Below are 26,787 nucleotides of genomic sequence, written 5' to 3' on the forward strand. Positions count from 1 at the left end.
ATTGAACTGATTGGGAGAGGAGAGACATTTATGGCACATCCCAAAAGAATGGATCAGTTGTTAGAACACATCCTCAGACATCATGGTATGATCATTTAGTATTGGAGGGAAGTGTGAGCAATAAAAATTGTGGAGGGAGACCAAAGCTTGAATAAAGTAAGCAGTTCCAAATGGATGTAACCTACAGCAGTTAAGCAGAAATGAAGAGGCTTGCAGAGTATAGACTAGTGTGGACAGTTCCTTACAAACCTATCACTGGACTGAACATTATACAAAAAGCAAATTAAAATCTCTAACATCTATTACGCAAAGCATACACATACCAATGAAGGCCTACCATAAATGTAAAGTATATATGCTGTGGGTCTTGAAAGATTTTTTTGCTATAGATATGTTAGAGCATATAGCAGGAGGAGTTATGCTTATATCAGTACCCTTGTTTTCACTTGTATGATCACAAAAATTGACAATGAGTGCTGACCACTTGCCCCTCCAAGTCTGCTTCCTGTGATGCCTCTGGGTGAGGGTGATACGGAGATCAGTCAGTACCTTTGGGCCTTCAGAATCTGTTCAAATGGAGTGCGGTCAAAGGTAGCCGACACTACCACTCAAGATCATCAAAACACTGCTTTCTGTGTTCTGGTGCCCATTAAGGGCAGCTATGCCTACAATTTTAAGGGATTTCCTTCGACAACTTCGAATGCTTTGTGACTTATTTTCCTACCGGAAGTGATAAGAATGGGCCAAAGAAACAATCCAATAGTTGAAGTACAGCTCTCAAATTTTACTGTATTTTCCAATTCTTTTACGTTTTCTGTCATTGGCTGTACAATATCAGTGCTGCAAGGGTCCTGCAATGCAGTGCCCTTGAACTGTGGACCAACTTCTCATTCATGGATTTTGATCCGCAGTGTCGATGATGCTGAAAGGGACTTTTTCTTCAGTCTAGTGGAATAACACAGTTAGAGAAGTTAACTCAATGTATTTCCTCTAACAGGCAGTCCTAACTTTTCTGATTGAACAACTTAACATAGCCTGGCTAGATGTTTGCATGACTGCATCTTACAAGAGTCTATGGACAATTTTTTTGAATAAAATTTGAACATAAGTTATTATCTTTTGGTGATGATTGCTTTGACATCATGGTGGTGAGGTATGCTGTATGCCCTTCACTCGTGACTCCATGGAGCGAACGATTCCACACAACAGGTGTAAGTGCCACTCTGCAGCCTTTATTGCTGACAGTACAGGATCTATACAATTCCAATCTGCACAAACCATCAAAAACGTCCAGAAAGTGATGTGCTTCCTACTTACTAACTACCCTAACCCACATTTGTCTTTTGTTGTTATCCCTCAAACACAAAAATGAATACCTTCATTGTGATTTTTTTGCTAGTCTTGACATTGGGAGATGCATTATATGCTACACTTTAAATCAACATAAGCTGCAGGAATTATCATAGTCCTGTAACTGTCAACATTACCAACATTCTGTGACTTTTTAGTAATTTTTATATCTTATTGAAATAGTTGCTCATACTGCAAGAGTCGCCACAGTCTTCCTTATTGTTAGTTAATGTAGTGTATTTTGGGATATCACTGACAGTATAATGCGTGTTTGTTTATATTTAATACAGTGCCACTTTTTGTCTTAAAGAAAAGTTGTTAGTAATTAAAAACTGGGAAGTCAGTTTTAAGAGTTCAATAGGAATCCAGTTTCAAACGAAGAAGAGAGAGCAGATGGGTGAAAACTGTTATAGCCGTGAGTGACCGACGAGCACTGCAAGGCAGGGAATGGAGACGCGAAGCCACCAGGTGGGGACCCGTCGGAGGTATCGCTAACAGTGAACAGACAGGGCAGATGAGCAAGTAGGGGTCGACAGACACTACGACCGACCGGGACACAACACGAGACAAGCGAGCGAGGACTGAGGCGATAAACACGGCAGGACAACAACAATGCAGGAACACTCCAAACAATGCCAATACGTGTCTCAACATACGGAACTGGAATGCAGTACGGCCGAGATGCACACACGAACTACTGTGAGTACCAGACTGCCAGGGTAGCGTCGTGCGGCCGCCTAAATACGTGACTGTGGGATACGCAATTAGCCACGCACTTGATGCGGTACGGAGAGTGGCGCCCTCACATGGCGAGGCTCACAGAGCAGGCATGTGCTGGAATACAGAGACCCCTATTGGGGATCCTGGTTCATACCCTGTAGTGTGCATTCAAACTTCCACACCTTCCAACATCAGATCCCTCCCCCTGAAACTTGTGCGTAAGGGTGAAAATGCCCTGGATGGCTCTACGGTGGATGGAAGGAGGGAACAGAGGGAGACCACATGCCGTCGACTGGCAACGCTGAGTAATTAGGGCAGTCCGTGGATTCCATCAAAATGCCACCAGAGGGCAGGGCATTGCATAGCACCTCCAATCCCCGTCGATGTGGGAAGGAGTGCTGGCACGACTGTGGGAGCCTTCAGCCATTTGGCCGACTTGAGGGCCTAGTGCATGCGAGAAGGAGACAGGGGGTTGGGGGACACGAGTTCCACGAAGGGGTACGAGGCCGGAGGCGGTTACGGTGGCGGCACTCGAGCCCCCTCTGTATCTGTACCGACATCACAGGCCACCCATTGGTTGCAACTACTGTGACGGCAGTCTGAGCAGGTTTGTCCCCGTTATGAGCAGGCTCACACTGCCGTGCCCAATGTGTAGCGCTGAGAGGGTTGGAAGCGGGGCTCAGAAGGCAGCGGTATCCGGAGATGGAGCAGGGTCCACGGTTGCCGCCCGTGTAGGAGTTTGGCCAGACTATGATCATCAGTGAGAGTGGCAATAAGTGCTCACGAATAAAGTGAGGGCCGACATGGTGGCAGAGTATTCGACTGCTTTTGTCAGCTGTTGTTTAAATGTCCTCAACAGTTGTTCTGCTGTGCCATTGTAAGATGGATGGAATGGAGGGGTGTGGATGTGTTTGATACCGTTGGCCTCACAGAATGTGTGGAAGGAGGCTGCTGTGAATTGGGGGCCATTATTGGAGACCAAGGTACAAGGCAGGCCTTCGATGGTGAGAAGTTGAGACGAGGTCACGAGTGTGGCATCAGTCGTAGTGGACGCCATGTGCACCTTATACAGGGATCTGGAGTATGCATCTACAATGAGTAACCACATCAATACCAAGAACGGGCCCCTAAAATCGAGATGGATGTGGTCCCAGGGCCGGCGAGGCATGGACCAGGGTGCAAACGATTGCAAAGTGCTGGTCTGGTGACGCGCACACACCGTGCACTCACAGACCAAGTGGTCAATATCACCATCGTCCTGGGCCAGTACACATGTCGATGAGCCAACGCCTTCGTACAGAACATCCCCCAGTGTCCATGGTGTAGCAAGCATAGCACGCGGTGGCAGAAATTGGGTGGGATGATCACCTAATGGGCATCACCCTCTGTGGCCAGCAAAAGGACACCCACCTCAACCTAGAGCCTGTGTGAGAGGTGCCACCAGGGACTGAATTCAGTTTTCAACCGGCAAGTCAGATAGGTGGCCAACCCTGGGTCACATAGTGGAGAACCTGCTGCAGAATGGGGTACCGGCATGGGGCAGAGGCAACCTGTGCAACCATGACCGGAAATCCTTCTAGTGTATCTCGGCGGGTCGCATCAATGTAAAAGCAGAGGACTTCCTGCTGGTCAAACTTGGGATCAGAACCCGAGTGGAGATGTGACAAGGCATCTGCATTGGAGGAGGAGGGCTTATATTGGATAACATAAGTGTAATTGTGTAAGAACAGCACACAGTGCTGGAGACATTGAGCAGTTTGCTCTGGGAGATGTATGTGTGGGCCCAATAGGGTAACCAAAGGTTTGTGATAAGTGAGGGGATTGAACTTCATCCCAAACAAGAAGATGTGAAACTTTTCAATGGCAAACACAACTGCCAGGGCCCCTTTCTCAATCTGAGAATAGTTCCTCTGTGCTGGGGATAGCAATGGGCTGTTCTGAGCCATCCTCATTCCTTTGAGCCAGGACTGCCCCAGCACCATAGGCCAAAGCATCAGCCACCACAACCAAAGGCACTCCAGAGCTAAAAGTGTCAGGCAAGGGGCTGACTTGAGCATAGTTTTCAATTGGAGAAAAGCTTGATCACAGGCAGGAGACCAGTTGAAAGGCACCCCTTTGTGACACAAGCAATTGAGGGGCTGTGAAATGTCAGGAGCCTGGCGTAAAAACTTGCCCAAAAAACCGTGGTGGTCAGATAAGTCCTTGGGGCAGGGAAGGGAGTTGATGGCCACGATGTTGAGATCCGACGGACGAATGCTGTCTTTACTGAGCCAGTGCCCAGGTATTTCACTTCTGGTTGAAAGAAGCTACATTTTTCCATCTGACAGTGTAAGCCTATGACCTCCAGGGTGTGAAATAAGGTACCGAGGTTTTACAAATGCTCGCGGCATGTACGGCCAGTGACCAAGATGTCATCGAGATAATTGACACAAGCCAGGATGATCTGTTTGAGCTGCTCCATGGACCTCTGGAAAATGGGCGGCGTTGAGGAAATACCAAATGGAAGGTGCTTGTATTTATGCAGTCCAAATGGCATGTTGATGAAAACGATGTTTTGGGTTTTCTCAACTAAGGTTATTGGTGGTAAGCCTCCACCAGGTCGATGTTAGGGAAGTATTCGCCATGTGCAAGTCTGGAGAGAAAGTCTTCCTGTTGGGACATGGGATAAGTTTCAATGAGGGACTGTGCATTGATTGTAACTCCAAAACCCCACATAGGTGAAGGGAGCCATAGGGTTTCCTGATCACCACTAATGGGGATGCCCAAGCACTTGCTTCACAAGGCTCAATGATGCGAGCAGCCTGCAGTTGATCGAGCTCTTGCTTGACTGCTGGACTAAGGCCACCAAAATGGGTCGAGCCCATACGAACAGTGGCTGAGCACCTGGCTGGAGAGGAATGTGCACCTGGAAGTCAAAAGCACACCCTAAGTCTAACTGAAAGAGAGAAGCGTAGGCCGAGCACAGATCATCGAGGTCCTGGAACGGGACGGCAGTGGAAACGATCTTAACTTCATCAGAAATTGAGAAGCCAAACAGTGTGAAAGCATCGAGGCAAAAATGTTTGAAGCCAAGGGATGGTCAACCACCAGTAGGGTCAGGACTCAGGGAACGTGTTTATAGGTGGCCTGGACTGAGAACTGCTCATGGAGGGTGACAGAACTGTCACTGTACGCGACCAATCGTGAGAGGTGGGAGACAGCTCCAGGCAACCCACTCGTGTATACATCACCAGATTGATTAAGGAGATGGTGGCCCCCGTATTGATTTGGAAATGCACAATCGCTTTAAAAATGCGGAGTGTGAGGAACAACTTCCACGTCAATGGGGTGTCCAGTGGAATGACTGATTGCAGCATGTGCAAGCTATCCTGATGTCCCACGGGTAGCGGATGGAGCAGCTGCAACAGAGAGATCGGAGATGGCCTTCTTTCTGACAGAGCGTGCACGTCTTCCAGTGATGGGGTCAATCTGCGTGAGAGTGGGCAGAAAAGCACCGCGGGCAAGACAGAAGTGACCCACGTGACCACCAGCGAGTGGTGTCCGACAGCTCCAAAGCCACAGGGAGTTCTGACAAGGAGGAGTCTCGATGACATTACTCTCTGCAGGCTGTACCATGCTGACGGTGTGGGGGACGCCACCTGTGGTCTCGCCATGACACTCTTGTTTGCTGCTTGCGTGATTTCAAAGGAGTGGGCTATGCGCAGCATGTCTTCTAACAAGGGGTTATCAAGTATCAATGCAGCTGTGCGGACCTCTGAATCGGATGCCAGTTGAACGCCAACATCACGAATCGAGGAGTCCACATACGACATCTTGCAATGCTGATTGGTGCAAGGGAAGTGGCATTTGCGTTTTGAGACCGTGCAAGTCCATGACACAAGAACGGTGTGACTGACTGGGCTGTTATGGGACTGGTGGTACTCAAGCCGAGATTCCGTGACGTTGGGATCGCTGATAATAATAGTTAGTCAGAAGCATACACATCTTCTTAAAGGAGAGAGCCATGGGGGTCTGACAATGGTGCCAACTTGCAGAGCAGAAAGAATGTGTCTCGCGATGCCCAGAACTAGAATAATGACCACTGTAGGGAGTCATCTGAGACCTGAAGTGCTGTGAAATATTGTTTCAGATTATGCAAGTGCGTTTCCCAGTGTTCCTTATCATCATGGCAGAAACCGGGACACCCAGGAGCTGGTGCAATGGGGCATCCCGTGCTGTGACTTTGTCCATCAGCAACTGCAAGGATTGCTGTAAGACGTCTAATGGTACTGTTGCTGTTGCATGAGCTGCTGCTGTTGACCAACTTAGCCTCCATACTACCAAACCCTTTACCTTGTCACCAATGTTATAGCCACAAGCGACTGGCAAGGGGAGCGCGGAAGAGAATGGAGAGACAATGTCGCCAGGTGGGGGGGCTGCTGGAGGTATTGCTAACAACGAACAGACAGGACAGACGAGCAAGTAGGGGACGACAGACACTATGACCGACCAGCACAACACGAGGCAAGCAAGCAAGAAATGAGGTGATAAAAACGGTGAGACAACAGTGCAGGAACACTCCAAACAACGATACAGAACTGGAACACAGTAAGGCCGAGATTCACATGTGAACTACGGTGAGTATCAGACTGCCAGGGTTGTGCCGCGCGGACACCTAAATACATGAGTATGGGATATGTGATTGGCCGTGGACCTCATGTGGTACAGAGAGTGGCACACTTGCATGGTGAGGCTTGTGGCCCAGGCACGTGCTGGAGCACAGAAATCCCCCGTGGGTCTCCAGGTCCATACCCTCTGGTGCACATTCAACTTCTGCACCTTCCGACACCAGAGAAACAGTGCAATGGAGTTCTCTATTAGAGTGATGACTTGACTGATGTCTATTGGGTAATGAAGAAGGTCAATGCCTCCCTGATGCCTATGTGCACTTTTTTTCTCGTGTTTGGTAGAGTAGTGCTTCCATCAATGAACAAAGCAGGCTATGAAGTCATCACTGTCTGACCATACCATTTTCACAGTGGAGCTCCATGCGATCCTGAAGGCAGTGGAGCGGATGAATCGTGTTCGGGGCAATCGATTTCTCCTCTGCTCCGATTCTCTTAGTGCCTTACAATCATTTCAGAATCTGTACCCAACTGAGGAGATGGTCCAGCTGATATATGACCAACTGTACTTTCTCCAATGGCGTGGGTAAGGAGGTATCCTTCTGCTGGGTGCCTGGTCATGTTGGAATATGGGGCAATGAACAGGCCGATTGGACTGCCAAGGAAGCCTGCAGAGAGCAGGATGTGGTCCAGTGTCCTATTCCCTTGCAGTCTGTCATTTCTGCACTCCACAAGAAGTGCACAGAGTTGTGGGAGGAAGAATGGCTGGCGGTGACGGTCAATAAACTGTGGTCGGTAAAGTCAACAACTTGGCCGTGGCGTTCCTCCTGCCAGTCGCTCAGGCGGGAAGAAGTGACCCTCATGCGTCTTCAGATCGGGCACTGTCCTCTCACACGTAGCTTTCTATTACGGCAGGAGGATCCACCGTTTTGTGATGCTTGTGGTGTGCACATCTCTGTCCGCCACATTTTAACAGACTGCACTTTAAATCGTGATGCAAGGGCAGAAGCACAAGTTGATGGGGATCTGCCCTGTGTTTTAGCTAATGATGAGACGTGTGTGTCTAGGGTTTTAAAGTTTTGTGATGTGTCTGGACTCTGGCCTAAACTATTAGGCTGGAGATTTTTGTGTACTGCACAGTGGCTGGCTCCTCCCTTTTTCCTTGCGGTCAGCCAGCCACTTCTATTTGCTATATTGTTTTAGCTCCCTCTACCACTTTCTTCCTGTGTTGTCCATGTTTTACTGCTGGTGGCATGCTTCGTCCCACACTTTGGTGTGGGTAGGCCCATATTTTTCCAAGCTTGTTACCTGTGTTTTACGTTCTGTTTTATCTTACTGTTCTGAGTCTTTTCTTGACACCCGTCTCAATCTTTTACTGAGCGGGCACTGAAGACCTTACCGTCGTGCGCCATACAACCCTCTCCATCCATCATCCGTCCGTATGTTACAAAGCCAATGTGCTGCTACCAGTGTCAGTATTACTACCACACTCGAATGTCCTGTTGAAACGAGGCCAACTATGTTACTTTTGGTAAGGATGCTCGTGAGGACGATTGCTCACCTTCTTCCTGCTGTATCAATTGCAATGGCAATTATCCAGACTCATCCTGAGAATGTCCCATATATCTGTATGAGGGGGCCATCCAGGAGGTCCAGATGAAGGAAAAGTGCTTTATGCTGTCGCTTACAAGTTGTTGGCAAATCAAAAATCATGCATTTTCCTGTCTGGCACTTACAGTACCATTCTTGCTACATATCGCTCCACGAACAACACGGCAACACAGACTTGCAACCTCAAATTCAGCTCCACGGTTGTAAAATCACCCAGTGTTACAGTAGCACCACCATATCCTTCTCCTCTAGCTGTGCAACAAGCCACCAAATCTTCTCCACCAGTGGTGAAAGTAGCTGCTGCACAACCAGCAGCCCGGAAAGTTCAGAAGGAATACTCATCTGGGCAACAAACATCTGAGTCTTCATCTGCCAACCACAAAGGCTCCACGAAATTAAACAAAGGCAAATAGTCTTCTCCTCTGCTGACTCAGACCCTCTTCAACAGTGTCTCTGTTTGATTGATATGCAATGCCATCCGTTTTTCTGCCTTGGACCCAGTGAGGATGCCGGCGCCTCTGTAGATCTTGTGAAACAGGATCCTCCAGGCTCTGCAACCTGTAGGCTGGCACTCGGCAGCTACTGAGGTGACAGCCCTTTATTTTTTCCCTCCTACCCTTTCCCCATCCTGACTCTCCTCCACTGGAACGTTTGCGGCATTAGATCCGATGAGAAGGACTTGCAGCTACTCTTGGAATTGCAGCGTCCACTTGTTTTCTGCCTCCAGGAAACAAAATTGTGTCCTTGCAAGTGCTTTGACCTCTTCTGTAACACTGCTCAGTATTTACAGCAGAGCTCTTTTCCCCGTGTCGGGCCACATGTACATCCAGCGACACAGGCTTGTCAATCGTTTCATCTGCTTCAGTTCTCTCTGTGTCCTCCAGAACATCTGGGCTCTGTACACAGTCCACCTCTTAGTGCGATGGGACCAAAAAAGCTTCCTGCTTTCTCTTGAGGGAGCCATTGTGATATTTATGTGGGTCCATGATCACGTTGGTCTGGCAGGAAATGAGGCTGCTGATGCTGTTGCCAGTGGCCTGCTATTCTTCCATTTCTCCGATGATCTCCGTGTTGCTGTCTGTCAGCAGGTGGTGTCACTGTGACATCAACACTTGTCTTCCCTTCACGGGAACAAGCTCCGGCAAATTAGACCTCTTCCAGAATCTCGGCCTACCTCCTCTCGGGCCTCTCACACGAGGAGATCATTTTAGCCCGGTTGCATATTGGACACTCATTTTAACCATTGCCATTTGTTAAGTGGTGAACCTCCAGTGCTCATTTTCATGAACATTTGACAGTTCGTCATTTCCTGACCAAATGCCCCTTTTTTTTTAACCAGTTACATACTGTTGTATGTTTGCCACCTGAGTTATCAGCCATTTTAGCGAACGACGCAAGGTCTGTCGACCACATTCTACTCTTTACACATTGTAGAAATATGGCAAAGGACATTTAATCTTTAGTTCGGCACTTCTATTGTCTCTATGGTGTATTTTGTCGACCTTTTTAAAAGAGGAAGTCCGTGTTCTATGTTCTCTATCTTTCCATCTGTTGGGTTTAATGAGTAGTCGCCTTTAATTCCATTTCATCTTAGTGTTCTAAGCTTCTGACATGGGCGCATATGTCCCTTTTTTTTTTTTTTTTTTTTTTTTTTTCTTTTGCAGCCTAAAACAAAAGAGATAAATAAACAAACAAAAATCTGACCATCCGTTTGTCAGGGGTGGTCAGGGCATGGCCCAGTGTTGAACCACTGAGGCAGGGCTGACTGATTGTGGGTGTAGGCATGGCAGTTCTGGATGGTGTGTTCAATGGCAGCATCAAAGCCCATGCCAATACACATGATGTTGCACAGTAGCTGTCGTTCTCTACATTCCCCATTGTGCAGTTTGGAGAAGATAGAATATTTTGGGGGTGGAATGTGGGGAATATTTTGGGAATGAAATTTGGGAGTAATAACAACGTGGCATTCAGCAATGTCTTAAGCCAACAAGATGATCCCTTCAGCAACATTAAGCCTGTGCTGTAAGGAAAAATAAGTGCACCATTCCGGATGGTCTCTTTAGGCAAGAGTTCTGGGCAACACCGCTGTCCAGCAGACGACACTCCACAGAGGAGAGTTTCAAGGGCCATTTGCACTGCTACTTCATACGTCATAATCAGAAATTTGTCAGCCATGTGGCACAGGTTTGTATCTAAGGGAGAATACAGCATTTCATGCCCATCAAATTCAGCATCTGATGCTCACAGCAATCGGGAAAGTGTGTCTGCATTGGAGTGCTTTCTGATGGGCAAATAATTGATCTAATAGGTGTATTTATTGAGGTACAAGTGTAGCAGGTTAAACTTCCAGATACTTTTTATGATAGCCAAATTTTTCCTTCGCAATTTGCAAATAATTCAGCTGTGATGCATCTAATATTATAGATGGTTCTGCAGTGGGCTGTTCTGTGCTATTTGCTTACTTGTGGAACAGCACAGCACAAACACCACAGTCCGATGCATCTGTGGTCTGCCTCAGGTGCGTGCTGGGATGGAACATTGCTACACAAGGGAGGTTTTTAAGTTGAATGAGAGGTTTCTGGCACCTTGATTGGGTTGCTCAAGATATCTTTGAAATATTGCGGGAGGGCTTGCAACCCCAAATGGCAACCTGTTATAACTATACATTCTGAATGGCATATTAATCATTAAAAACTGTTTCATCTGATCATTTACAGTCAGTTGAAAGTAGGCATCAGTGAAATCTATCTTTGAAAAATGTTAGCCCCAGCCAGTTTGGCCAAACATTTCTCCTGCCAATGAAATGGATACAAATCAACATTTGCTTGACCATAAACAGTAGACTTAAAATCATCACAAATGCAAAGTGCTCCAGTAGGTTTCTGGACACTGACCATGGTTGTAGCCACCATCTAGATGATACTGGTGATGGAATACCCACACTTTGCAACCTATCGAGTTCTATATCAACTTGCTCATTCGTGACAAAAGACACCAGATGAGCTCTGAGAAACTTGGACACTGCCGATTGTTTTAAGAAAATGTGAGTCTAGAACCCTGTTGCTGCACAACCCTATGTAGGCCCAAACAGCTGCTTCAATTGTGCAGACAACATATAAAGTTGCGTGAATGGAATCACAGTTGAAACCAAATTAACCAGGCCCTGAATTTGGAAGCATCTAAACCAAAAATGTTACTTGTCCAAGAATGGACTGCAAGCTAGGTTAGCTGCCATGCAATATTTGTATACTTAGCTCTGACAACAGTTTGGTCCTGCAATGGGATCAACTGACCATTGTATGTTACCACTTTCCACTGAGGAGACTACAGTTGCAGGGAGTCAACATGCCATTGTGTGTCCTTATAGACAAGGCCACACCTGTGCCCAACTGGAAATCTGCTGTCATTTCATGAATGTCCAGTTGCATCATGAGATGCTGCATCTCACCTGCTCCTGCCATAGGCAGCAGCAAGATAGCATGCAGTGTGTTGATGACCGAAGTTGTTGATGCACACCATCTGAGGCAGACTCTCGAAGGTGCCCAGGTTTGCGGCATGCAAAACAGAGGATATTGTGGATGCTGTGGGCCACAGTCTATACACAATTTTATGGCACAGACCTTTTTGGGTTCCTTTGACAATGATGGGGACAAAAACACCGTACAAGCCTGCACTCACCTCGGGGCTCACCAACAGCGAACAGAGCACTACTCCTGTGTATATGTAGTGATGATGAGGGCAGGGAACTGCTTACTACTGAATCCAGTGTTAGTGGACAACTGGTTACTCAGTAAGTTAGGTGATGACATCGACTGAAAGTCAGGAGTCGATCAGAGAGCACAGAGTTGACATTTACTACTAACATTGTCGATACCAGATGAAATGTGAAATGTTGATGGTCGTGATGAAGCTTCTTTGTGAGTTTTGGAAATTTTTAATTCATTATACTCAAGATGTGATCATATGCCTCTAGAGTCTTCACACTAAAGTCTCAATCAGGAGTGACACCGATAATACCACAGAGTAGGAAGTCCACATAGAACATGCCACAGTGTTTATAGGAAAAGTCAAACTTGTGTACCAAGCTGATTACTTAAAAAGCCAAAATCTTTGGCATGTTGTACCTCCTTTGAGCCATGCACATAGGACGTGAAGTCTCACTTGCCTTGACATACGAAATACACTACGACATGTAACTTCTGGGTCCTCCAACATGTGTTACTTGTGGTGTACAGGTCACAGTGTGCCACATTTCAGTTGACTCTGTTTTACACTGAGACAAGGGGACAGCAGATAATTTTCCTACAAGTTTGCCCTCCATTTTAACTAACAGTGGTATACTTTTAAGGATGTCCGCCCCCTGGTAGCTGAGTGGTCAGGGCGACAGAATGTCAGTCCTAAGGGCCCGGGTTCGATTCCCGGCTGGGTCAGAGATTTTCTCCACTCAGGGACTGGGTGTTGTCCTAATCATCGTCATCTCATCCACATTGACACGCAAGTCGCCGAAGTGGCGTCCAATCGAAACTTGCTCCCGGCGAACAGTCTACCTGGCCGGAGGCCCTAGTCACACGGCATCTACATCCACTTTTAAGGATCAGTGGAATGTCCAACTTGTTCCCTAAAATTTTAGGGAGAATTATTTAATGTGCTGTAAATGTGGCTGCCTCATCTTTGTTTTTTTTTAAGTGATCAGACTGCTGCATATTCCTTTGTAATGATTTTTGCTTTCCTCTTGTATTACTTGTGTTGTAATGACAATTTTACACATTTGACTGTATTTGTGTTATCTTAAGGGATGTGAGAAAGTTTGATTGTGAGAGTCATGGAGTGAAGTTGGGAGAGAGTGAGTGTAGGTACATAAGGCTTACTCTTCCATCTTCTATAACAGTTTAGACATTTTAACCACATTCATTTCTACTAATTTGTGTAAGGGAGCTGATAAACTCCTTTTTAAGCACCCATAAACTACAAACACAACACACCCACAAACAACATAAAAACAGGAAGTTTGAATTAAATAGACTCTTAAGATTGACCATAAAAATAAGTTCATAGCTGCTGCTGATCATGAAGTTACTCAAATTGGGATTAGCTTCTGATATGACGGTGATGTCGTCACACTCACAATCGGACGTAAATGTACAGAAAAACTACTTTAAGTGTAATCGCAATAAACCTTATATGTGAGCTATTCTGAGTGTTACAAGTAATCTGCTGGAAACTATCAAATCTGCAATATGTTGGTGAGAATATTGTGCTCATTTACTTGAAACCACGTGAAAAGTTATCTGAAAGGTTTTCTCAGCATACTTCTCAGTGTTAAGGTGAGCTGCAGAGTCCACAAAAATGGAATCAGCAGCTATAATGAACACTTGAAAACATACCATAAACAGCTAACAAGAATTCAAACTAATTACCAAAATAAGTGGCAAAATTATAATAATAAAACCCAGACAGTGCCACACTTAAAACTAAAACTTAAATAAAAAGGGGTAAGGATAATGGGTGACACATGGCTTCAAGGAGAGTCAGCATTATGTGATGTTTCGGCTCAAGTAGTACCAGGTTAGTTGGCATAGTAGAGGGGTGTGCTTGGGCTCGTTTTCCCCTACAGTAGCGGCTTAGTTACAGTGGAGAGATGGATTGCACAACACCGTATGTTCCTCGTAGAGATATTCTGTAAAAATGCAGACTCTCTGACCACCACTCAGAGGAAGTTCCATCTCCTCCAGTTCAACATTCCACGTAATGGTGCAATTCCACCTTGCAGTACCATTCTGCTATGAGTTAAGAAGTTTTGCAAGGTAGGTTCTGCACTGAAGAAAAAACTGAGAGGTAATGCAGTGATGGCTGTGTCACCTGAAAATGTTGAAGTTGTGCATCATGCAATTTGACACACACAGTTATCAAATTCGTCTGTGTGATGCATTTTACACTGTCTAAATCTTCATCTCTGAACAGTTGTGGTTGTTCAGGAGTTGAAGCCTCAAGATTTTGTGAGAAGGAGATGTTTTGCTGAAGCAATGAAAGAGATGTTGGAGGAGAACCTGGAATTGTGATTTTAATGTCAGATGAGGCTCATTTTTATCTAAGTGAAAGTGTTAATACACAAAACAGTTGTTATTGGTCTCCAAACAACCTTCAGCAACTGCACAAATACCCACTGTAACAGGGTTACAGTGTGGCCTGGATTCAAGAAATTTGGTGTCATAGGGCCTTATTTTAGAAGAAACTGGGAGAGCCATCACCGTGAACTGGGAGTGATATTTGACTTCACATGATTTTCTCATCCCAGCTCCATCACCATGACATAAATTGTTGAAATGTTTGGTTTCAGCAATATGGTGCAACAGCTCACACTTTCTGTAAGCGTGTCAGAAGAAAGGCGGTTGTTTCCGGGGAAAGTCATATCTGATGAGATATTGACTGGCTGCCCTGCTCTCCAGACTGTACTCTATTTGACTTTTCCTTGTGGGGCTTCCTCAAGAATGTAGTGTGCATCTGTAAGTCATGTACTGTGCTTCAATTAAAGGATACCATCGAGTGACAGAGTTCTGCTATACCTGTAAAATATCAGAGAGAGTGACAAACTATGCGCAGAGGGTCAACGAGTGTGCGAAAGAAGAGGGCCGGTACTTAAAGGACATTATCTTTCACAAATATTATATGACTGTGCAGTTTCTGTCAAAATTAACATATAAAATGTAAACTGTTATTCATTGTGTATCTTTTGAAATAAGATAAGTGCTATATCTTAAAATGTCACTGTGTCTTATAAATTCAAAAACTGTCACACAGCACTAACTCTCCCTGTAGATGAAGAATGATGCAATAGATACATACAGCCTGCAAAGAAAAAGATGTTAATCATGTAATGTTCTGTGTAAGAAGCTGTCAACAGAAATTGATACATAAATTCCTAAATTTGCTTGTGAAATTGAATTGTGAACTATTAATTTGCCTGAGTACATTATGACTTTCCAGAGATGCAGAAGTTTAGAGATCAATATATAATCGCTTAAGTTATACTCTGTTGGAATTAATAAATAATATAGGAAATTTTGTGTTTTATATACTATAAGAACAATTTAAACAATTCGAATGTCTGTTTTGAATTGGTTTACAATGCAAAAGAATGGAAAGTAGGAAGACGAAGAAGAAGAAGCTTTTATAAAACTAAAGCATTGTTATGATAACAGGAAGTCCTAAGTGAAATACGCATAGTGCAAGGAGGTAAGGTAACAATTCATCGAATAGTTGAAATGCTTAGTAGTCAATACACACAAACAGGTCTGATGAATCCTTCTTCAGAGCTATAAAGTGCACTTAAAAACCAATAATTAGTCTTGCCAGGGCTGTTTGAGTAAGTGTTTGGGTGTCTGTGTGGTTGTGTGTGAATGCTAGTGCTTGAATGCTAGTGTGAATGCTAGTGCTTGAATGCTAGTGTGAATGCTGTTTTCTGTTACGTGTTGCTGTGCTCCACACATCAATCTGCTGTAGCCGAGTGGTTGCCTTTCCCTTGTTTTATGTATTGCTCCATCCAGAAATTTCCATTATTCTAATACATATGTACCTGTGAATTCCTGCTGGGCCACATTGTCCTGACGACTATATTGTTAAGTTTTTATAAGGATTTTAATGTAAGCTATTCAAAAACAACCTGTATGGACAGCATTTGAAAGAAAAGAGAGAGCGACATTTACAAGCTGTCTAATACAGAAACAACTGTGCAGATCTAAGACACAAGCAAAACTAAAAAGACAGTAGCTTTATGACCTCTTAAAAACTCATGTATGCATTTTCATAAGGATTTATATTAGAAACTAAGTAAAATAGTTGCTTGTCACAACTTTTGCTCAGAAACATATTGTGTGTCAGAAAAAGATGTTCTCTGTTGTCTTAAGGCGCGTTACATAGAGTCATCATGCTAGTCAACTTGAGTGAGGGTGAGTGAATGAGTGTAATTTTGTAGCTTCACTCTCATTGAGTTATAACATGTTTAGACTTTTTTCTTAAAACATTTGCAAGGTTGCTGGTAACCTCACTGTTGAGTGTCCATAATCTCCAAACACACACACACAAAACAATGATATAATGTATTATTTCTACTTGACATTTTACAGACTATTGTCTGCAGACACTGAAGTGGTTAAGAATGAGATCAAGACAATCCAAAAGTGTTGTTGTATGTTCTCAGCAGATTTATAAAAAAATCCTCATTTATTAGCCTGAGTGAAAGTTTAGGTAGTAACTCGTAACCATTTGTAATCCACATTTGCTCCATTCTCATCTCATTTGGAAACTCTCATCTCCAGCTATACATGGCACCACATCATTGTCACTTACAAGTTAGATTGTGATCAATTTTGTGGCTACCGTGTACTGTATGTCAGTCCAACCCTTCAGTTACTTTTTGTACCACACCAGTAAGCGTTTATGGTTCTTCCGCATATATCCCGCAGTCTAAGTAAGCCCATTAATTTCAAAGCTGTAGAAACTACTCCCCGAACAGTGGTTAGATTTTGTGGAAGAAACTAACTTCACGCTGAACATGTTCTATAATGTTCTATAATGCAGGGACAGGAGTTTCATACATATACACTGCTAGGTTTAAAAATGCTGTTAAGTTTTAAATTGAAAGGGCTCATATGTATTTTACAAATTTTTTGCAGTTTCTGATAGTTTACAATTCAAAAGTGTGCGTATGGTAATGTAATAATTGGTATTTGAGTCACACTTACATGTATTAATGTATTGATTTCTTTTAAGGTCCATTCTTGCAACTGGATGCAGATTCAATAACAGAAAAGGTTGATGAAATGTGGCGTCTGCTGTACAGGTTAGCTAAAACATTATATGACTTACGTGGAGCTAAACGAGTGGCAGAGATGGTGCGAGCCAAAGTTGAAAAATTTAAACAATTTCTTCCTGTTCTTTCAACAATATGCAACAAAGGAATTCGAGAAAGACACTGGAAACAGGCAAGCATCATCATTTTCATTATTGTTCCAAAATGTTACAAAAATGTATGTTGATGTGAAGGAAAATTTTTCACTGAAATTGTGATATTGGGAATTTAAACTTACAGTTTACATTCTCAGTTATTTAACTATTGTTACATTTCACTTTCAAATTAGTGCTAATCATACCTTGTCATACCCAAATTTGAAGTCCACATGAAATGTGAAAACTCAGGCCGTGAATTTGCACTCATCTCAAGAATTCACTCACACACATGTGCAGTATTTTCCATGTTAGTTAACTGATAAAAGTGAGTAGCTGCTTATTAGGGGAAAATATTGCAGCTGCATAGTATAAAAATGTTTTTCAAAATCACCGTCATGAGACTACAATTATTACAATTACAAAAAGTTATGTCTTCATTCTTCAAATATAATTGTATGGCGATCCATCAAAGTGGCTGTGACAGTATTATGAAAAGGATAGTTACAACACAACATATGGTGGAAATGCTGAGTTGCAGTAGGCACAACAAAAATACTGTCACACAAAAAGTCTACGAACAGCAGCGCAGGATGAGAGAAGTAACTGGGCGGGGGTAAGGAGAGAGGCTGGGGGCGGGAGAGCGAGGGATAGCAGGGTAAGCAGGTAGAGGATGGTAAAGTGCTGCTGGGGGAACGGGCAGGGACAAGGTGGAGGGAGCATAGGGCAGTTCGATGCAGAGAAGAAAAAAAGAGACTGGGTGCATAGGTGGCATAGAGGGCTGTTTAGTGCTTGAATGGGAACAGGGAAGCAGCTAGGTGGATAAGGACAATGACTAACAAAGGTTGAGGCCAGGATGGTTATGAGAATGTAGGATATATTGCAGAGGGAGTTCCCATCTGCACAGTTCAGAAACACTGGTGTGACGGTGGGAAGGATTGAGATGGCACCAATTGTGAAGCAGTCATTGATATGAAGAATGTCGTATTGGGTGGCATGCTCAGGAACAGAGTGGTCCAGTTGTTTTTGGGCCACAGTTTGTCGGTGGCCATTAATGCGGACAGACAGTTTGTTAGTTGTCAAGCCCACAGAGAATGCAGCACAGTGGTTGTAGCTTACCTTGTAGATAACATGACTAGTTTCACAGATAGCCCTGCCTTTGAATGGATAGGCGATTTTTGTGACCAGATTGGAGTAAACGGTGGTGGGAGAATGTATGGGACAGGTCTTGCCTCTAGGTCTGTTACAGCGATGTGAACAATGAGGCAAGGGATTGGGAGCAGGGGTTGTGTAGGGATGAACTAGGATATTGTGAAAGCACAGTGGGTGATGGAGGGCCATTATGGACAGAGGGGGAGCGGGATAATGGATAGAACATTTTTCATTGCAGGGAACGAGGAGAGGTAGTCAAAACCCTAGCAGAGAATGTAATTCTGTTGCTCCAGTCCTGGGTGGTACTAAATAATGAGGGGAATGCTCCTCTGTGGCTGGATGGTGAGACTTTGGAAGGTAGTGGGTGACTGGAAAGATAGTGTAACACTTCTGTCACTAAATGTAACTGGATTTCTCTTTTGATGCTAGTCAATTGTCAGGATGAGCATTACTGCAAAGGGCATTTGATTCTAAAGCATTATGTCAGGGTGAAAATACTAAATAAATTAATTTTTCTCTCTTAACAACATGTGGGCAGGGTGGGTTCTTCCTTGGCTCGGGTATGAGGTAGAATGAAACAGCATTTTTATATAAGATAACTTTTATTGCAAGTTTCGTACAACTGTTTCCTTACTCGACATTCTGGTCGGAGAACGGCAGCTGTGTCGTTTGCAAAGCCTTCTGCTGCGGCAGCGGCGGCATCTGATTATGCGTGGCAGTGTGTATCTCGTGTCGCCGTCTCGCCCAGTTGACTGGAGACGTGCAGCGCGAGGTGGCCGGTTTAATTATTGCGAGCGAAGTCGTGCATCAGATGGTGATACCTTGGATGTGGCGTCCCAGTGTTTCTCTTCTCTAAGCGGCCGCGTGTGTCAGTGTTGTGCGTCGGGCAGTGGAGCGGCGCGGCGCGGCGGGCGAAGGCCAGTGTCCCGGACTCGAACAACGGACTCCCGCTTGCCAGTCTTCAGCTGTCAGATCTTCATCCTAGCTCACAGGTGACTGCTGGTGTGAGGTCCTCTCCTTCCCGTCCTCACGAGTCACCCGGGTACGTAAAAATCAGACTTCAAATACCTTTTAACTTCTGTCTTCTGGCGCCGAGGCTGCTGCTTGCTATTCCATTACAGCGGCGGACTTGGTGCGTCTGTGTATGATGTAGTCTCTTCTTGCATGATGGTCTTCAGCACCGAAACTGACTGAAAACTACTGCTACTCTCTTCTCTTCTTCCTTCATCTGTCAGGCCCACTGCGTCTTGCGTATTCATTCACTTCAGTTCGCTGGAGGTGAACGACTTCATGGTCATTGCCTCTTCTGTCAAGTTGAAAAGCTTCTCGAACAATCTTCTTAACGTCGGCCGTTGGCTCTTGGAATGTAGGTGAGGGCCTTTGCTCACATGTGACAACTGAGAAACACGTGAGCCGGTCGGGTGATGCCCTGACGGCTGAATCGACAGTGTCCGCTTATGTGGAACTTGCTGACTTCATGGTCATTGTCTCTTCTGCTCTGCTGTTCTGCCCGCTGTTTGCCAGTGTGTAGTTCTTCTAAACTAAACTAAGTTTTTCATTTATATTCTAATTTCTACTTCACTTTTATTTCACTAATTTATTTACTTAAGTACCACTCAACAATAGGCCATAGGAGACCTATTTTTGTACAAAGTTGGGGGAGGGAAAGGGGGGAGTAATTAAGATCTGTAAAGGCCTCAGTGAGACCAACAGTGTATTTTGAGAGGGACCATTCGTCACTGCAGATGCGACAGTCACGGGTGGCCAGACTATATGGAAGGGATTTCTCGGTATGGAATAGCTGGCAGCTGTTGAAGTGGAGGTGCTGCTGGTGGTTGGTAAATTTGTTATGGACAGAGGTACTGATGTAGACATCCTTGAGGTGGGGAGGTGAACATCGAGGAATGTGACTTTTTGGGGTGAGTAGTATCAGGTGAAGCGAATGGGGGAGAAGGTGTTGAGGTACTGGAGGAATGTGGATAGGGTGTATTCACCTTTGATCTAGATCTTAAAGATGTTAACAGTGAATCTGAACTTGGTGCAGGGTTTAGGATTCTGGCTTTTTAGGAAGGATTCCTCTAGTTGGTCCATGAGTAGATTGGCCCAGGATGGCGGCATGTGGGTGACCCCAGATTGTTTGAAGATAAAGCCTTCGTTGTTGTTTTGGAATCTGTCAGGCACTGCGAAAGGTACTGTTCCCTAGCAGTAAGGCCATGGCATTGTTATGTTAGTGTAAAGGAAGATGGCATCAATAGTAATGATCAGGGCACTGTGTGGTAAAGGAACAGGAACTCTGGAAAGTCTTTTATATATGAGGGTGGTTGTGGGTAATAAGCTGGAGGTGTTGGTCTATGAGTGCAGAGATTCAGTCAGTGGGAGCACAGTAACCAGCCACAAGTGGACATCCTGGGTAGTTGAGTTTATGGACTTTAGGAAGCATGTAGAAGGTAGTGCAGGGAGTGGTAGAGATGAGGAGAGAGATGGACTTAAGTGAGAGGTTCTGGGATGGGCCTAAGGATTTGAGGAGAGACTGAAGATCCTGCTGGATATCTGGAATGGAGTCACTGTGGCAGTGTTTGTAGGTGGATGAATCTAACAGCTGGTGGGGTTCTTCCGGCAGGTAATACTTGTGGTTCAAGACAACAATGTTGGAGCCTTTGTCAGCAGGCAGGATTAAAAAGTCGGGATCAGTTTTTAGTGGTGGATTGCAGTTCTTTCTGTGGATGTAAGGTTAGTTTGTATGTTGAGGGATTTGATGGTGAGGCGAGGTTAAGAAATTCTGGGAAGTTAACAGGGGGTGATTTGGGGCGGTGGGGGTGGAGCACTGTTGGATGGAGGAGTAACTGAGTCAGGCAGGGCTTAACGTTGGTCCTTGGTTGAGTCTGATGGATAGGGTTGTTGGCAAAAAAGTATTTCTGCTGTGGGGACCGAGATTAAATTTGGGAGTGGGGCAAATGGCGAGGCCTTTGGAAAGGACTGATTTTTCTATGGGGCTAAGACTTTTGGAGGAAAGGTTTATGACTGTGTTTCAGGTCTGTTTAGGTTCTGGATTCTGTGTGGTGGTGGGAGTGAGTTTTGGAGGGTGGGGTAAATGTAGTAGGTCTGTGAGACTGGTTTTGTCAGTTATGAGGGGATGTAGGAGGAGTTTGGAGGTTTTTACACAAGTGGTGGACAGTGGTAGTCCAAGGTGGGAGCAGGAAGTGAGCAGGGTGGAGAATTTTTTGAGGTGGCATTGTGCATGTAGCTCGTGTTCCTGGAGTGCAAGACTTTCAGTGTGTGTTATGGTATCCAGGAATTTGGGATTGCATTGTTGGAGAATTTTACAGATGGAGAGAAAGTATTGCAAGGAGGTTCGGGCTTGATTGACATTGTTTTGCAGGACTGTGTTTGTGAGAGTTAAGGATTTGTGTAATCCAACAGATGGAGGTCATTGTGGAAGGAAGGATGGCAGCCGGAGATGGGTAATTTGATGGTAAGGCCATTTGGGGGCCTTTCATGAAACAAGTAACAATGCAAGAACAATAGGTGGAACTGGGTTCTGACTACGGATGAGGAAACTTTTCTGTGTTGACTCAGATGGAAGGAACAAGGATCCATGCTGCTATAAAAATGGCAGAAAATACATAAATAACATAGAATCATGTCCAAACAAATTCACAAAAAACGACCAAATATGTGAGAAAAATTATGAAAAGGGTGAGACGGATGAAATACGAGAAATCAGAGGGAGTACGCCGATCGTGAGAGGTGAAAACCAACTGAAATGGATGTGAAGTCACACAGAGATCAACTAAAAAATATATAAATTAAAAAAGGTTTTGTTGTTAGTTGCAGGTTTGTGGGTGGATAAATGTGAAGAAGGGGGACCTCAGGTTTGATTGTATTAGATGAAATTAGTAGGTGTGAACTGGAATAGAGAGTAGTAGGGGGGGGGGGGGGGGGCAGGTTGGTAGGGCACAGGAAAGATGCACAAAAATACAGGAGAGTGATGCAGGGAGAGTGATCAGTTTGAAGGTATAGAATTAATGATATTGGCGAGAGTAATATGGGACATAAGATGCTGCATCAACAAGTATCATGGTCTTGTAGCCATCTGTTGTCTGAGCTGAGACGGTTGATACAGCGTGACTTGTAAGTAGAGCGTGCAGTGCAGCTTGTAAGGCAACATGACAAACACAGGAAAGAAGAGAAAGAAGGATGGACATTGAGTATAGTATTCCATTAGCAAATCGTGACAAAGAAAAACAGCACTGGGTTATGATGGAAGAAAAGCCCTCAGGCAAAATCAAACAACGAAAAACCCAGGATGGACTGTAACAATATTATCAAAAGGATAGTTGCTACTCACCATGCAGCAGAGATGCTGACTTGAAGATAGGCACAACAAAAAGACTGTCACACAATAAGCTTTCAGCTAACAATGCCTTAACAAAAATGCTGTGAATTACCAAACGAGAAAGCGCTGGTAGATAGACACAATAAAAAACACACACACAAATTTCAAGCTTTCGCAACCCACGGTTGCTTCATCAGGAAAGAGCGAAGGAGAGGGAAAGACAAAAGGATGTGGGTTTTAAGGGAGAGGGTAAGGAGTCATTCCAATCCCGGGAGCGGAAAGACTTACCTTAGGGGGAAAAAGGGACAGGTCTACACTCGCACACACACACACATATCCATCTGCACATATACAGACATAGGCAGACATATCTAAAGGCCTTTACATATGTCTGCCTGTATCTGTATATGTGCGGATGGATATGTCTTTCCGCTCCCGGGATTGGAATGACTCCTTACCCCCTCCCTTAAAATTCACATCCTTTCGTCTTTCCCTCTCCTTTCCTCTTTCCTGATGAAGCAACCGTGAGTTGTGAAAGCTTGAAATTTGTGTGTGTGTTTGTGTGTTTTTTATTGTGTGTATCTACCAGCGCTTTCTCGTTTGGTAATTCACAGCATCTTTGTTTTTTAATATATTTTTCCCATGTGGAATGTTTCTTTCTATTACACAAACACACACACACATACACGTAGAAATGCAACTCAAACACAGGTGAAGCCAGACTACGAGCAGCAGTGCGTGAGGGGAGAGCCATCCGGTGGGAGGAGGGGAAGGAAAGGCTGTGGCGAGGAGGGCGAGGGATAATTGATGTTTGTGACTGGACTTGGGTAGGTGGTGGAGGGAGGATATATGGGACAGGTCTTGCACCTAGGTCTACTCCAGGGCTATGAGCCTGAAGCAAGGGACTGGGAGCAGGGGTTATGTAGTGATGAACGAAGATATTGTGTATGTTCAGTGGACGGTGGAATACCACGGTGAGGGGGGGGGGGGGGGGGGAGAGTAGGGAGTGTGCATAGGACATTTGTCACTGCAGGGCATGATAAGTGGTAGTCAAAACACAGGTGGAGAATGTAATTCAGTTGCTCCAAGTATTGCTGCTTGTTGGTAGGTTTGATACGGACAGAGGTACTGATGTAGCCATCTTTGAGGTGAGGCAGAGATCAACTTTGAGGAAGGTATCTCATTAGGTTGGGTTGTACCAAATGAGGTGAACGAGGGAGAAAGTGTTCAGGTGCTGGAAATGAGGACAGGGTGTCCTCAGCCTTGATCCAGATCACAAAGATGTCATCAGTGCATCTGAACCAGGTGAGGGGTTTAGGATTTTGGGTGTGTAGGAAGGATTCCTCTGAATGGTCCACGAATAGGTTGCCCTAAGATGGTGCCATGTGTGTGCCTGCACTGTATCCTGGATTTGTTTGTAGGTAATGCCTTCAAAGGAGAAGTGACAGTATATGTAGAAGGTAGGAATGCGGGGAGTGGTAGGGGTGAGGAGAAAGATGGACTCTGGTAGAGGTTCTGGGATGGGCCTAAGGATTTTAGGGGAGACTGGAGGTCCTGCTGGATTTCTGGAATGGGGTTACTGTGACAGGGTTTGTAGGTGGATGAATCTAACCACCGGCAGGGTCCTTCTGCCAGTTAGTGCATGTGGTTCAAGACCACAGTGTTAGACCCTTTGTCAGCAGGTAGGATTATAAGGTTGGGATCAGTTTTTAGATGGTTAAATTAATTAATCTTGTGATTATCATGCAGGTTTTTTAGATGATGAACTTGAGATGTTTCATGCTGTTACCTTGAGTTGTTGCACACAATCTGTCAACCACAATAAGTACACATCAGTTCACCTTGTAAGTAATTCCCAGTCACCATTCTATAAGTTAATTACTTGTGTGGAGATCAAATAGGAGAAAGACACTTGCAAGAATGTGAGTGAGCAGAAAAAAGTGAAATATCTTTTTGTGAAGTGTCACTCACTTTCAGTGAGTCACAGCATGACACAGATCCATTTTAAATAGTCTGTCATGAGCTATGATATCTGTTTACCTATTCATTTGGAATTGAAGCTGTATATCAAAACCAGTGGTGTAAAATACAGAAGTATACCACTAAGCTGTTTACATCATGTAGTAGCTTGGACAGATAACAGCTCTCTTCCAGCACCCATATGTTGCAACACAGTGAGGAAGTCTGAGAAAATGGTCATGTGGAACTGCATAGCAGGACCACACAAGTAATTAACTTCTAGAATGGTGATTGGGAATTACTTACAATGTAAACTGACGTGTACTTATTGTGGTTGACAGATTGTGTGCAACAACTCAAGGTAACAGCATGAAACATCTCTAGTTCATCATCCAAACAACCTGCATGGTTGTGCAAGTGTGGTTGAATTAATTAATAATCTACAAGAAGAAATAGGCAGATGTGTGACATATGGAAGTTTGAGTCAGTCCATGGAACATGTTCTGGTACTCTTTAAGTGGCAAGATGACCACTCGTAATAAGTGGGAAATCCGGGTTTGAGTCCCAGTCTGGCACAAATTTTCATATGTTGCTTTAGGTATACCATTACTGATAACTTCCATTTAGGAATATATTTCAATATTTTCTTTGCTATGCTTCCAGTGAAATTAGTGAATGTGGAACATAGGATACTTTTATGGTGTGTAATACCTATACTATCTAATGTACCAAATAAATCACAACATTATCTGAAGGGAACACCATGCGCACATTGTAATAAAGTGCCAAAAGAAATAAAACTGTTTTCCATTACAGAAGAAACTAATTTCCCTATTGTTGTTACAACTGAGCCACAAATGGCACAAATCTTCAACAGATTTGCTTCTAAAAGAAAAATAATTAAATTTACAAACATATTTGTATATTACAAAGTTGAGTGGAGTGTAAGAATGTGTGAATCATTATAATATTACCTTTAATTTTAATTCAAATGTGGCCAGGCAGATTAACTCTTGTTACTTGCTTTACTACTCCTACACCTGAAGAAAATAATCAGATGAAGTAATTATGAAGTTAACTGATATGCAGGCTCCTTGAAATTACATTATTTACTGACAGGGTAGGTTCTCAGACTCCTTCCTGTATGTCACTGAAAATTCATAGCCCCTTGTGAGAATTGTGAGACAGTAATTAATAGAGCTTGACGATCTCACGTATAGGAGCAGCTGGGGATCTCTGCCGGTCATCAGTAAATTGCTGGCATTATTTGCAACTTTACATAGAAGCTTTGTAAACTGATCCAGTGCAATGTAGTTATCATTTAGTTCGACAGTTCATAGCTGGGCAGCAGAGTACTTCAGTCGTTGTTAAAAACACCTCCCGATGTATTGTAAGACCGTGATGCAGATTTGTCAGCTATCACGAATTGATTGTTCGAAGGGCCTACAGATGTCTTGCACGTATGTTGGAAATGCACCATCTTTAAAATGGAGCTTGTTTAAATATCTTTTCACCACTGTATTGCATCCTTGAGGAAAATTACAGTCTCTTCTCTTCAGTACTTTTAACACATTTGTCTCAATAGCAAAGGAAAATAATATTGTCTTAAATGGTATTAATGATCTGTACACTTCTATTCTCGATCACATACCGTAATGGAATGTGTCTCTCTGCCGATCAGCTGATTGGGTTACTAAACAGTTATTAAATAAAACACCGTATCCTAAAACAGTCTCAGGAGCTGAGATATAACATCATTATATTCAACACAAAATTATTGTGTGTCCAGGGAAGTGCCTACCAAAAAAGCAATAGACAACAACAGAAATATATGTTTCTCATGCATGAATGGTGTGTTTATCTCTTGCTTTCAAAGAAGTAAGCTGCAATTACACCCACATTAAAAGCATTTCTTCATGAATACGTTGCAACTTACATCACTAAGTCAGTGAGATTTGACTGCTTTTATATATTTTAAGATAATCAGTCATGTCACTTGATAATTTACTAATGCTTAGAACACAAAAAAATATAATAACTATTTCATTAGTCAAACATAAAAGTAATTAAAAGCGAACTATTTATCTTACAGCTGGCTTCCTCGGCGCTAGA

General features: G+C 44.0%; 1 protein-coding gene across 1 annotated transcript in view; it reads left to right on the forward strand.

Moving 5' to 3' along the window:
• Window positions 1–26,787, forward strand: part of LOC126235648 (dynein axonemal heavy chain 3) — a 1,245,905-nt gene that overhangs the window by 198,339 nt on the left and 1,020,779 nt on the right. The window contains exon 14 of the mRNA XM_049944362.1: window positions 17,055–17,266. Within this exon, the coding sequence (XP_049800319.1) occupies window positions 17,055–17,266 (212 nt within the window). The remainder of the gene's footprint in view (window positions 1–17,054; window positions 17,267–26,787) is intronic.

This window comes from Schistocerca nitens, chromosome 2, assembly GCF_023898315.1.
Source record: "Schistocerca nitens isolate TAMUIC-IGC-003100 chromosome 2, iqSchNite1.1, whole genome shotgun sequence".
Classification (NCBI taxonomy): Eukaryota; Metazoa; Arthropoda; class Insecta; order Orthoptera; family Acrididae; genus Schistocerca; species Schistocerca nitens.